Here is a 13,763-nt window from a genome sequence, read left to right on the forward strand (position 1 = left end):
CAAAAAGGTTTTTTTAAATAGTCTCTAAGCGAATGGACTAGTCAAATAAATGAATAAATATTTAATGAAAGTATATGTACATGATCGTTTAAAAGTACAACTGTATGCACTAATTTCTTCTTTAAATTTATTTTTGAAAACTTAAGTGATTATTACTTCAGGTCGAAGTTATTTGGCAACGGGTTGATATTTCCTTTGACCCAAATAAGGTTAGTAAGTGTAAATAAATTAATTTGATGTTCGTTGAATCTCACCTAGCAGAGTAAAATCTCTGTATCCTCATTGGGCTTAACTTTAAAACAAACATGTGTAATACTATACTCCACCAACAATGTTTTTATTTAAAAAAATATATATTCAATAAACCAGTCCTAATTGCAAGTGGGAACACACATATGTACATATATACAAAAGGAAAACATGTTTCTATTAATATCAAAATTATTTTAAGCTATGAGCAATATAATATCAACTATCCAATAATCTGATAACAAAATGATTTCAAATGTACAGCATCATTTATATACCTACATAGATCTACATTAATTTCACAGCTTAGCACTGAATCGTGAGTAATCCAACGCTGGATAGCTTCGATAAATTTCCTTCCAAAAATCCATACGATCCTTATCTGGATCACGATCCATTCTGCATTCTGCATCAATAATCAGACAATTCAAGCTCAAATCCGCCTTCTCCTTACTATTTACGTTGTTTAAGGGCTGCCAAACAAAGCCCAAGTCTTTTGTGATATCGCTATCTGCTGGAGTGGGGTTACCATGGCGGGCAAAATTAGTCCACATTACACTAAGACGTTTAATGTTGCGTCTATCCTTCTCTGCAAATTTCGTTGAATCAATACCTGGTGTTTGGAAAAGATAATGCAATTCGTCAGCATGACATGCGCCAGGTATGAATTCCAACTGCAACTGTCTTTTAAAAAGATCCCGACCACCTGTGTAGTCATAACGGTAGAAATAGAGAGGTGAGCGCGTTTTATATTTCGCTTGATATTCCACAGCCAGCTGCAAGTCAACCATAAAGTGATAGTCTGTCAACAAATTCGTCATGCATTCTAATTGTTCATGAGTGATTTGGTGACCGTTAAAATAGAAGTCGCGCAGTTTTTGAGCCACATATTGAATTTCTGCATGATCAGTAGCGAGTGGTACATTTCGTGGCACAAAACGGGCAAGGTCATTATTTATTTCTTCGATTTTGCGCACAGCATTTATCAGCATCAGAACACCCTCAGCTGAGTTGTAGCCCATTATCATTGGCATGACACGTGTGTCTTTAAATTGTAATAGTTCTAAAACCGGCGTGTCAATAAAAGTGTCTGTACTACTGGAATCTTCAACCACTGGATGGAAGGTAAAAGGCAAACCTCGGCGACGTTCATCTGACGTTAGTACAGGCAAAATGTTTTTAAGCACATCTAGTGGTGTCACTTTCTCATGAGACTGTAAAAAATTAAGCATAACGCGCGTATCACGTGATTTACAACCGAGCAATTCGCAGAATCTACGAACTCTTCGCGCCGGATTTATTTGAAATACCCAACCCATATTAGCCGAACCACTTTGCATGATCGCTTTGTGAAATAGTTTGTGGGCATGGGATGCTAATGTGTGTAAATGAACTGATGCAGCGCCAGCACTTTCTCCGAATAAAGTTACATTATTTGGATCGCCATTAAATTGCGAAATATTATCGTGCACCCATTGCAAAGCCAGACGCTAAATTAAGTTGCATGAGGAAGTTTATAAGATACACAAAAATAACATTTTAAAACATTAACCATTTACCTGATCCTTTAGGCCAGCATTGCCCCAAATACCTTCCTCAGGCAGGCACAAAAATCCCCATGCGCCCAAACGATAATTCAATGTCACTACAATAACATCCTCGGATATTAAACTTAGTGGCAATGTACTAAAACCGGAATTACGTAGAAAGTTATTTCCAAATATAATTGCGGTTAAAAAAAAAACTTACGCACCCATTGCTAGAACCAAATAAGAACCCTCCACCATGTATCCATACCATAACTGGAAGTGGACCCGTGGTGGAAGGTTTAGCTGGAGCATATACATTAAGGTGGAGACAGTCCTCTGAACCTAATATATTTTCTGTCATAGGTTCTTTTTGGTGACAAGGCGATTTCTCTCGTGTACAATCTAAAATAGGTGTATCAAAAGATTCCAGTGGGACGGGAGACTGCAATAGATTTGGGCAAGATATGGGTTGCGTGCAAGAAAATTACACTTCACGTTATGATTACCCTAAATCGTAGTTCACCGAGTGGTGGTACTGCATACGGTACACCCAGAAAGCTATGGTAGGGTTCACCATTTGGTAAACGACCTTCGCGACCAACAACAACACCTTGTCTTACTTGTACCTTGACCCGTGATGACTCCTGTCGATATAACAAAGATTACAATATCAAAATAAACAAACAGTAACAACTACAACAATGTACCATTGAGCTGTAGTATCTAAGAGCACTTCTCTGCGATTGGTTAAAAGAAATTCGCGAACATCTCAACAACATTGGGAAGTAACCGCAAAGTAAATTACTGTGGTAAGCTTTTAACAACATAACGAAAACTTGATAAGCACTTTGTCAGTGCAGTTTTAACAGCCGGTTCTTTTATTATTTATTATCTATTATGAATGTTATGGGTCAGTACTTCTCCCACGTTAAATTCACGCTAAATATTTTTGATACTGATAACAGAATATTGAACCCATTTGTCAATATGTATAGCACAATAATCTTGTTAACATACAAAAATTTTCTTTCGGGGACACCATTTCATTGCGAATGACCTAGTTTGCAAATATCCACTATTCCAATATTATTTTAGTTCTTTAAATCAAATATATTCTAAAATAATATGGTTATATTATTGAAAGCGTACATTAATTTTTTTAATGTTAATTTTCTCAGTTTTTTGTGATTTGTATTTATTTTACATTATTCAATTAGGTTTTTTAAAATATAGAGCTTTTCGACTATATTTTTACATCTGGCATTCTTATACAACCGTATTGTGAATGGTTCAGTGTAAGAAGCAGACGTTTATTTGTTTTGCCATTTGTATTAAAATATTTTTTTAGAATTCATATACTTAATTAGGAAAGAACAAATTGACTGCCGATGGGTGCACTGTTTGCAAAAAGTAAAAAGCAAAGCCGTGTTACTGAACACGACAAGGCTGTGCTGGTAATTTGCGTCTTCCCGAAAGGTTTAGCCAATTCCCCACCTCTATCGAATAATTTTTCTTTGTTTCCTGTTTTAGCGATTGAAACAACAACGAGATAAGCTGAAACAGTATCAGAAACGTATTGAATTACAGCTTGAAAAAGATAGGGAGCTGGCCAGAAAATGTCTTCAAACAGGACGACGGGAGTAAGTGCAAATAAGATATCTCACGAGTTTATTATTAACGAAATTTGAATTTTTTAGCCGGGCTAAATTACTACTTAGGAAGAAAAAGTTCCAAGAAACACAACTTAACAATGCGGATAAGCAATTAGAAAATTTGGAAAAACTGACTGCTGATTTGGAGTTTGCTCAGGTAGAATTGCAAGTGATAGAAGGCTTAAAGCAGGGTAATGCAGCCCTTAAGAAAGTACATGATTTAATGGATATTAATGAGATAGAAAAGATCATGGACGAAACAAGGGAAGGAGTGGAAAAGCAACAAGAAATAGATGCCATATTATCAGGAGCTCTCAGCCAAGAAGACGAAGAAAATGTATTAGCTGAATTAGACGCCTTAGCTGCGGAAGAGGCTACTAGTTTGTTACCTGAGGTTCCAGCTGAAGACTTACCTGAGCCGGAAGCCAATGCGCCGGTGGAAGATGCTACTCTCACTGCTGAAATTGATGCTGATGCGCCAAAAAAGAAGCGCAAGAACCTATCAGAACAGGATAAAAAAGTGCTTGTGGAAGCATGAATGTACATATGTAAATACCTATCTCTTTACACTTTCGTATTCAATTAGATTCGGCAACACCGTCTACAATCGTTTTTGTTTGCTTTTATTGTTTAAATTAATACTAAGTCACTTAGTTTAAATATATATGCATAAAAGGTTTTATAAATAAATTTATAATACGAAAGATACAAATAATTTATTGAACACGTTTTAAAAAAGAGTAAGTAATATAGTTACTGTAATTGTATGATGTGATTTTCATTTTAGATTCAGAATTTCTGCATTTGTTTTTTGTTTGATTATATTCTTCCAGCTAATACTAAGTCACTTAGTAAATATACATAAAAAAGTTTTATAAATAAATTAAAATACGAAAGATACAGTTAAATACTTTTTAGTGGTAGTAAAGTAAGTTATGATTTAAGATACAGAAGGCTTTCGACATCTAGTTACATGTATTATATGTCCATTACAAGTGTATTATATATTAATAATTAGTCATTCTGTAGTCAAGTAAATTAAATGTTCGTAGGTATCTTGGATTGTATTTGCTCGACAGGTAAAAATAGAGATTATACTCAATCCGTTAAAAATTTCATAAGATTCTACATGGTTGACATGCGGGCAAAGGTCATAATCTGTTCATGGTTCGAAGGCGTCTCTGGCGTAATTCTAACGCGTTGCCATGATTTTGTTTCGCTTGATTTACGGATGGCATCCAGCACTGCTTGTACATATAGTCCATCTTCAAATGTTGCAGCGGCTTGGACAGGTTCCTTTACCCATGATGCATCTTTGTTGGCGAAAGCTTCCTTTAGTGCTCCAACCATTTTACATAAACCTTTTATATATGGGCGTGGTAACAAGGATTCAGAGGTAGCAAAGTGCAAGTCTTGAACGTCAACATATATTGCTTCTTCCTTCATTTGATGTGATTCTGCTTTATGTTTAAATACAAATAAATCTCCACCACGCACCACTAAATGACCTTTGCTGCCACAAATCAATACCTCTTGAGAGAATGATTTTGCGGGTACCGTATGACTGTACAAGGAGGCAGTGACTAGTGCACCTCCGCCAGCCAATTCCATTTGGAATGTACAGAAATCTGGGGCTGAAATTTGTCGTATGCCATTAACAGCCGCTGTTGTTTTCGTGTATGAACGCACGACTCCATGTACCCGCACAGCATGTTGTGGCAAAAGATAGCTTACCAGATCAATAACATGACTGCCTACCAAATTTAAAGCTCCACCACCCATTGCTGCATCACACATCCAGTCAAATTTCTCCGGAAATAGTGTACCCAATTGTACGCGTATATCCACCAAAGAAATTTGATTTATAGGGCCGATAAGTCCTTCTTGCAGACATCGTTTCATATGTGTAAATGCAGGAAGAAAACGTAGTGAGTAGTTAACCAATGTTATAAGCCGAGGATAGTACTGTGATGCATGTACCATTTTCAAAGCGTCCGCTTGATGTAGCCCCATAGGTCGGTCGCAGACAACATGTTTTCCAATACCTAAAGCTTTTTTGGATATCTCTGCATGCTGAAAAGGTTGACATACAATAAACACCAAGTCAACGTCTTTACGAAGAAGCACATCATCGATTTTGTTGGTAAAAAACGAAATCTTTTGCGACTGGGCTACCGATTCGGCCTCTTTTAAAGGTCCCCATATCGCCTTTATATCGAAACCTTTTTCGCGAAGCAGTGGTACCAGAACCTTTGTTATAGCACCAGTACCGAAAATTCCAACACCGGGTAACATTTTCGACTTATATTTGCACGATTTATATGTCTGCTCGGCTAAAAAAAAACGTATATATTTTGTATGTGCAAATGGTGGAATAAAATAATAACAGAAACTTAAAACAGCTGTTGCATTAATTACTGTTTATATGCCGTTCACAATAGATCATGGTTGCTGCAATCTGTTATACACGAACGGAACGCATGTCTTAAACTGAACTGAAAATTACAAAAAAAAATTTTTTTGTTGGTTTTTAAAATACATATGTTCTTAAGGACACAGTTATTCAGTCAGCTGCACGACCATATAACTGAGTTCATAAGAACGTGTGTATTTTAATATTTGACAGATGTCGCTTGAAGTCTGCCCCTCCTTTGTAATAAGCATAAGTGATTAATAATAGGAATACACAAATAAAAGTTTCAAAAATAAAACAATGCGTTTTAATTTCATGAATGTAAGTAGGAATTATCAACACCAGGAATTTGTAAAATATTGTTTTTTTTTTTTTTTTTTTTTTTAAATAATTACGTTTTTCGTCAGTTCTAAAGAATTTATATCAAAAGTGGACTATAAATAGTTAAGAATTCGGTTTTACTGTTGTTTTTTGTTTTGCCATGTCCTTCTTCAAACGATTGCGCATTTGGACATTTTCCTCGCGTAATTTTTCGACTTCACTAAGAAGGATCACATTTTCTTTGAAAAGCTTTTCATATTTCTTCGTCTCGTCTTGAGTTGGCTTACGTTCTTTGTGAATTTTCAATATGCGCTCGATTTGTGCACGTTGTCGCTGAAATTCATCACGCACCTCGGCATCCAATGAGATATGTCTTTTAAGTTCATCATCACTTGCATGACGCTGGAACAACTCCTTAACCTTCACCTGCAATCGCTTTGGTGAATCTACAAATGCCGCGACGTGATAGATTTCGCTACAAATGCTGGTAATACACTCTCTACCAGCGCGCGATCGATGCCGCTCCACTTTCAGCTCTTCCACATTACTGAGGTACTTGTCCTTCAGTTCTTTTAGTTGTAGCTCCAATTGTATATTGTTCTGATTCAAACCCTCCAATTCATTTTCCATTTCGAGTATATGTTTCCGTTTATCATTAATTTGGAACTCGCGTGGTTCTATTTGCGCCTTGAGTTCGGCGATTTTATGCGATAGCACTTGCTTGTATTTGTCCAATTCCTGATTCTTATGCAGCAGTTCTTGTATGCGTTTCTCCTTGGCGTTAATGGCGTAGTCACGATCGGAAATGTCCTTAAGCAAGTCGTCAATAGAACGCGTTAAGCGTGTGATGTTCTTCTGTGATTTATTATGTTCTTCTTTTAATGTGTCCACCTCCTCGAGCAATTTCTCAATGTCATTGCTTAGTGTTTGATATCGTTTCTCTAAAACGCCTGATTTGCCGCGCCACAACTGTGTTGAGTTCTGTTCGTTGTTCAGTTTGTTTTCATACTGCAATTGCATCTCCACCATATTCCGATCATTCTCCTCCTCTACTCGACGACAGTATTCGAAGAATTCGATCTTCTTGTCCTGCATCTCTTTCATAAGACCACGTATCAACTCTTTACGTTCGTCCAACTGCCGTTTGTAGTCTGTTTCTAATCCCTCCACTGTGTCCTGCAGTATGCCCGCAGAAGTCTTCAATTTGTTCTCATAATTCTCGCGTAACGCCAACATACTGTCTCGCAAATTGCTAAACTTCTGGTATTCAATCAACATGCGTTCCGAATATTGATCCGCTAAGTTATTCAATTGCTTTTTGTGCTCGTCACGTAGATCATTTATTTGGAATGTAACCTGATTCATCTCTTCGGCGTGTCTTTGCTCAATCTCGTTGTTTTTCTTCTTCAGCTCTTCGAGCGCTTGACAATAGCTACGATGCACTTCGGCCAGCTGCTGGCCATCAAAGATCTCATTCTGGCTCAGCTGATATTGAAACTCTTCGGCTTGCTGTCGCAAACGTATCTCCAAGTTTGTGATTTGCTCGTTCTTCTCATGTAATATGTTGCGTGGTATAAGTACTTCTTGACTGCGCAGCAAATCGGCATCCATTGAGGCGACTTTACCGTCGATATTGTCCATCGCCCATATCGCCAGCGTGCCATTCTTTGAGATCGCTAATAGCAGCGTGCCGTCATACGAGAAGAAGAGTTTGTTGATTTGACTCGTGAAGAAACGAAAGAGCGTACAAGAAGCGCCCCCAGCATCCATGAATGGCAGTTGTATGTTGAATAAGTCACCGTATTCATTGCCCACAAACATAATGAGATCCGAACGTGACAGGCACATATCTGTCAGTGGCGCACGCACCTTGGAGGGTACAACGATCTCACGTACGATTTCTGAATTCTGGAACTCGCGCAGCACGCCAAAGTTTGTTGCCGCATAGATGGAGAGTGGTTCGTTGAAGGTGCAGCAGACCGAACGGTACTCGGTGCCCTTCTGCACAATCTCCTGCACGCGTGTACCCGTTTCAACGTCCCACTGATAGATCGCGCCCTCAGCGCCACCCGATATAAGATATTTGTCCGTGCCGGTCCAAGCTAAAGAGAGTACTATGCCATTGTGTCCCTGAAATAAATATTGTGTTGCCATTACTCATGATATTGAAGGTAAATAAAGAGGTAGAATAAAAATTGTGGTTTGGGAAATTCCCGTCAAAAGACCAGTGTATAAACCCTCTTATAAACATTTTAAGATTTATACATTTCTCATTTCAATATTTCTAAATACCTTCCGCTCACCTTTAATTGCTTTAAAATGTCTAAATTGTAAACAGAGGTTATGCTGATGATATTGTCATAGGCGGCGGCCATGAAATGACCATAATTCGAGTATTTGACATCCTTGCAGCGTGGAAAGTTGTATGTTTTCACAATCTTGAAAAAAAGAAAGGAACTCGGTATTTACTCTTCAGTTATGCCAACAGTTACCTACATTCAATTCGTCCATGAATATTTGTGTGATGCGCAGCTGGTCCGAGAATCCAATGGCGGCCATCAAACCGGTCGAATTCAGCTCTACGATATTCACGTCCACCTGAAACTTACGCACCAATTCGACCTTCTCTGTTTCGTAATTCCAAATGCGCACAGTCTGATCACGTGCTACAATTACAAAAACAAGATGATGGCAATTCTACTTTTACTCACTCTCCTTCATTTACTCACACGCCGTCATAATGATCGGCTTCCAGGCACAAACCGACATGCTGGTGATCTCGGCGAGATGGATCCATGCGCCAAGCGGCTGAAATTGCAATTGCTTGGCCTTCAATGTCTCCGGCACAATCAAGATGCCCACATAGATCTGCGCATGCTTAGTCGTCACAATGACCGTCTCTTGACGCGAGCAAATCGCCATATTTGTAATTTGATAAGTTTGCTCTGGCGCGAATCCTATGGGTATAGTTAGCACAGTCTTTCGTTCCAATTTAAATTTGGAGACACGCTCGAAAACGAACACCTTATTGAACATGACAAAAGCGAAACCTCGTGGAAATGCGGTCAGACACAAGACACGTTGATCGGTGAGCTTTTTGTCGGTCATTATCTTATGTTCCAACTCTTTGTTCAACAGATCTTGGTCCCATATAATATCGATAAGATCGGCATCGTATGCCTTCTGCCTTTGTTTTATCTCGCCGTTCTCTATCAGCAGCAGTTCATTGTGACTGGTGCCGATCAATATCAAATCCGAGGCAATGTAGGCGATCGAAGTGGTATGGAAGTCGACTTTAATGTTATTGCTAATGCTTATGCCCTTCTCGGACTTGGTCATTAAGAGCAACACACCGTCACCGGCTACGGATATAAGGCAATGATCTTGCGGATTGCAAGCCAAACATTCGACATTGCCTCTTGCCATATTCGCCGTGGGTCGCGCCTCGATCACAGTGCCGCTCTTGTCCAGCATTAGCATATATAAGGTCTCCTCAGGTGGTTTGGTGAGGAGCACAATCGTTTTGGCATCACAGGTGAACGCCATAAATGCTGCTTTGGCGTTGGCATTCGGAAATGGCAAGCTTCGTCGTTTCTTGAGTGTTGTCAAATCATAGATGGAGATCGAGGTGCCACTGTAAAGGATCATAGAAGGTGTTAGTGACGAACTACTTTTATTAAAAAACAAGTGAATCATTTATTGTAAATATTAACAAGAAAATTGAGTCACAAATAGTCAAACAAAATATCAACAGCTTTCCATGACTCATTTCAATGCACTACATACATTTCCTTACAAAAGCAAAAAGTGAATATGTCACCTGTTCAACTTACACTTTGGGGCACGTTTCAATAATCGCCAACAATTTGCGCTGCACACTCATCGCTATGTACTCCGGATATATGCCTTCTGGCAGTCTGTGTAAAATACAGAAATTCAATTTACGTTGCACACGACAAGCCATTGTAAAAGCGCTAACCTGAGAAATCTCTGCTTATTGCTCACATAGTCATGGAACGCCAACACACCTTCCACAGGATAGATGACTTCCTGATATAGATTAAAGTGTATATTACCCACCACATCCGTGCGCAATCCATAGATATTCTTTGGCCGTATGTTAACAGCTGCAGCTGATGCATCGCCCGCGTTGTTCGGCTCCATGAGTTCGCCTATTTATGAAACTAAATCGAGTTTACACAAAAGAAAATTCCTTCACAGCAAAAATCAGCAAATTCCTTCACTTCGCACAGCAAACAACACAATCATTGATCAAACAAATTGGTTCGCAACCGCTTTGTGCGCAATGCAACAAGCAAAACACAGAAAAGCTGCTCACAAAATATGCGTGAAAAATATATGAGTTTTCGTATATGAAGCAAAAGAAAAAAATTTGAAAATTCAAATTTCAGCGTTGACACAAATCAATCGATGAATGACAATAAAGAAATGAGCTACAAACACTCACTCAATAATGTACAGTAAATCACGGGAGTATGGGCATACTAGCCGTATGAGTGACATATATTTCTACTCTTCTGTCGCTAAAACTGTTGGAAATGCGCGGTGCGTATGAGCAACATGTGGTCAGTCGGTTAAAGTATTCGGATGAATAATAGAAAGGTTAGTTTAACGTCGATTTTTACTTAATGCAGATTTATTATATTTTTGTTATAGAAGTGAGAATGAATAAAAAAAGATCAGCGTAGTGGATATTTTTCTGATATATAAAGAAAATATTCAAAAAGTATGTACATGTTGCAACAATTTAATTTGCTCTGATATTGCAGATACAAAGAGCTAAGCCCAAATATATTTTTATTCAATATATACATTTAAATATACAAAAATTACAGTATTTCATTAGTAATATTTTACTATAAAGTTGGCATTATTTGATCTCTCAATTATATTTTATTCTACAAGTAGGTAATAAATTAATTAAAAAAAAATCAACCAAAGCAGTTACATATTCAAAATCGTTTTGAAAATACATTTTATAATTCTGAAGCTAAGTCAAAAATATGATTTGTAACTATGTGTAGTTAATCAGTTTTCCTAATCCTGTTTCATTTAAAGTAAGAGACTCAACTAGTATAACAGCTTAAAAGAGGCGATTTTTAGAGTTTGAACTAATTGTTTTAAAATGTTATGGGTATATTTATATATACTGTAAGAATTTATGGTAAATTTTTTAAAGGAAGAACATTTTTTTTCTTATACCCAATCAAAGAAGAAGATAAAAAGGTCTTACTGCAATGAGTCCGGCCTTCTCCGCGGGCAAAATTTGAAAAAGTTTTACTCTAGAAGTTATTGTCCGTCCAATGACCTACTGTCGAAAATAAATGACATATTGACGAAATGGCGGCGTTTAAAGGAAATATTTTTTATTTGATTTTAGTTGATTGAAATGAGCCGCAACACTTTAAAGGGCTGTAACGCAAAAATTATTTGGTGTATTCAAATAAAATTTGATGTAAGTATGTATGTGCCTTTGGTTGTTTTTCTGTGACTAACATATTTTTATTTTATCCGATGGCTTGTAAATTACAATATACTTATAGAAGATAATAGGAAAAACCCTAATAACTGAGTGACTTACTCTAAGAGTTTGGAAAAAAAGAAATATTTATGCAATAAGGAGAATGTTGTCAGAGATTTAGTACAGATTACTTACTATTTTTCTTACAGAAGACTTTCAATAAAAATAAATTATTGCTTATAGAAAAACATACTATTTATATATTTTAATATAACACTGTGGGCAAAAATAGTAAGACATTTTAATTTAATTTTCGTGCGAAAACCCATTTGTCGAAATATTTTTTTTTTCAAGTCAAAATGTCACATCAAAATAATCATTAGCATACGCTTGTCTTTCTGAAGTACATAAAGTGCAATTCGGCAATTTTTGAGTCAATGAGTTGATGAGTCAAACTATCTATCAAATTTCTGGTGTCGAATCGTGCATAACGTTGGAAGAGGCCTTTGGTGATAATTGTTTGTCGTGAGCAAGTGTTTTGTTGTCATGAACGGCGAGTTGTCCAGGACGGCCAACAATATCAACTGATGATCAACACGTCAATAAAGTAAAGAAATTGGAATGGAGGCCGGAATTATGGGCCGAAAACTCTTTGTTTTTGCACCACGATAATGCACTGTCGCATATTTTAGCTCCGCGTGATTTCTGGCTATTCAGCAAACTCAAACGACCGCTCCGGAAAAACCGTTTTGAGTCGGCTGAGTCGCATTTAATGCTGTCCTAAAATTGACTTTAATAATTGTTTCGAAGATGGGAGAAACGTTGGCACAAGTGTATTGAGATAAAGGGTGATTATTTTGAAAGGGATGACACAGATTTTGAAGAAAAAATTAAGAATTTATAATTATGAACAAAGTTTTACCATTTCTTGCCCATAGTATTGGTACACCTTCTTGACAAATAATTCAGATTTTTTTCATTATTATAGGTATGTTGCATATAATTTGTATACCTTGAACAGGATAAATTACGTTTGACACGATGCTTTTAACATTCAAAAATAAATGTCAGAGGCCTATAAAGGTATATATTTTTTATCATATGATTAGCGTGATGAACTAAGTCGATTTAGCCATGATTTGAACGATCGTAATCAAGTGCTTGTATAGAAAAATATGTCATTTGACAAGATATCTTCATGAAATTTGCATAATTTCAGCAGTTGGCGAAAAATTTTATTAACAGTCAGTGGTATTTTTACCTCAGTAAGCGCATCAAAAGTAAATCCAATTTGTGTTCTCCGCAGCAAAAACATGAATGCAAATTGCATCACTGCGTGCGCGCCATAGTTTATTTATAACATGTGCTAGCGCTCGTTTGCAGCGCTGCTGCAAATAGTAAATAAGCATGTACATTAAGCACAGCAGATGGACACGGCAATGCAGAATGTCGAAAAGTCATTGAAACTTCGGTCAACGTGTAAACGCAAACAAAAGATGTCAAAAATGCGAACCTATGTGTGTGTTTGCATTCATAAGCGCGCTTCTATTTATAAGCATTGACGAGAAGAGTACTCGAAATGACTTACAAGACGAGCAAACAGAACAGAAGTGATGACTTGAGTTAGTGTGTCTGAGTGCATTTCTGTTTATTTTTGTGCTGCGCTCTGCTTTGCTCTGTTCATGTGCAGCCAACCATGTTGGGGTAAGGATCCACGCCACAGGAATGGCGAAGCTTCAGGCAAGCATTGCTCTGCCAGCTGTTGACTTTTTCGCTTTGAACAGCGTCGTCGTGTATCTTTTCTTTGAATATTCATAATATTTTTGTTTGTCTAAACTTAGAGTTGGCAGGAGAGCGAATTCGGATATATATTGTTGACTGATATAAATTGTAGTATGATTATATATAAAATATATTATTGATTAAGGGTTATATATTATATATATTGGGTAGTCGAAAAAGTATTTTCGTATGTCTAATCATACTTCAACTTATTTTTTTTATATTTATAATGAGCTTTAATGAACCAAATATGTACCATTTTGGTCGACCACTTTTTGCCATTTTTCCGCTAGAGACATTATTTCATCATCCATCACTTTTCTGGTTTCTCGTCA

General features: G+C 37.2%; 4 protein-coding genes across 4 annotated transcripts; 1 reads left to right on the plus strand and 3 right to left on the minus strand.

Annotated features, from left to right (window-relative positions):
• Positions 1–308: 308 nt before the first annotated feature.
• LOC120773117 (esterase B1) lies at positions 309–2,766 on the minus strand. Its single transcript, XM_040102112.1, has 5 exons — positions 2,486–2,766; positions 2,285–2,422; positions 2,003–2,220; positions 1,809–1,935; positions 309–1,739 (listed from the first exon to the last, which is right to left on the minus strand). Exons 1-5 carry the CDS (start codon positions 2,603–2,605, stop codon positions 549–551), a joined length of 1,794 nt encoding a protein of 597 aa, XP_039958046.1. The 5' UTR covers positions 2,606–2,766; the 3' UTR covers positions 309–548.
• A 306-nt stretch (positions 2,767–3,072) lies between these two features.
• LOC120771954 (charged multivesicular body protein 6-A) lies at positions 3,073–4,037 on the plus strand. The gene is made up of 3 exons (XM_040100265.1): positions 3,073–3,232; positions 3,309–3,418; positions 3,476–4,037. The coding sequence occupies exons 1-3, from the start codon at positions 3,167–3,169 to the stop codon at positions 3,966–3,968; spliced, it is 669 nt and encodes a 222-aa protein (XP_039956199.1). The 5' UTR covers positions 3,073–3,166; the 3' UTR covers positions 3,969–4,037.
• Positions 4,038–4,321: 284 nt separating this feature from the next.
• LOC120771953 (glucose-fructose oxidoreductase domain-containing protein 1) lies at positions 4,322–5,825 on the minus strand. Its single transcript, XM_040100263.1, has one exon. The coding sequence runs from the start codon at positions 5,723–5,725 to the stop codon at positions 4,556–4,558; it is 1,170 nt and encodes a 389-aa protein (XP_039956197.1). The 5' UTR covers positions 5,726–5,825; the 3' UTR covers positions 4,322–4,555.
• Positions 5,826–6,244: 419 nt separating this feature from the next.
• On the minus strand, positions 6,245–10,528 carry LOC120772871 (cilia- and flagella-associated protein 57). Its single transcript, XM_040101707.1, has 6 exons — positions 10,144–10,528; positions 9,998–10,081; positions 8,894–9,798; positions 8,661–8,830; positions 8,468–8,602; positions 6,245–8,294 (listed from the first exon to the last, which is right to left on the minus strand). The coding sequence occupies exons 1-6, from the start codon at positions 10,326–10,328 to the stop codon at positions 6,288–6,290; spliced, it is 3,486 nt and encodes a 1,161-aa protein (XP_039957641.1). The 5' UTR covers positions 10,329–10,528; the 3' UTR covers positions 6,245–6,287.
• Between the last annotated feature and the right edge of the window lie 3,235 nt (positions 10,529–13,763).

Source organism: Bactrocera tryoni, chromosome 3 (genome assembly GCF_016617805.1).
Source record: "Bactrocera tryoni isolate S06 chromosome 3, CSIRO_BtryS06_freeze2, whole genome shotgun sequence".
NCBI classification, from domain to species: Eukaryota; Metazoa; Arthropoda; class Insecta; order Diptera; family Tephritidae; genus Bactrocera; species Bactrocera tryoni.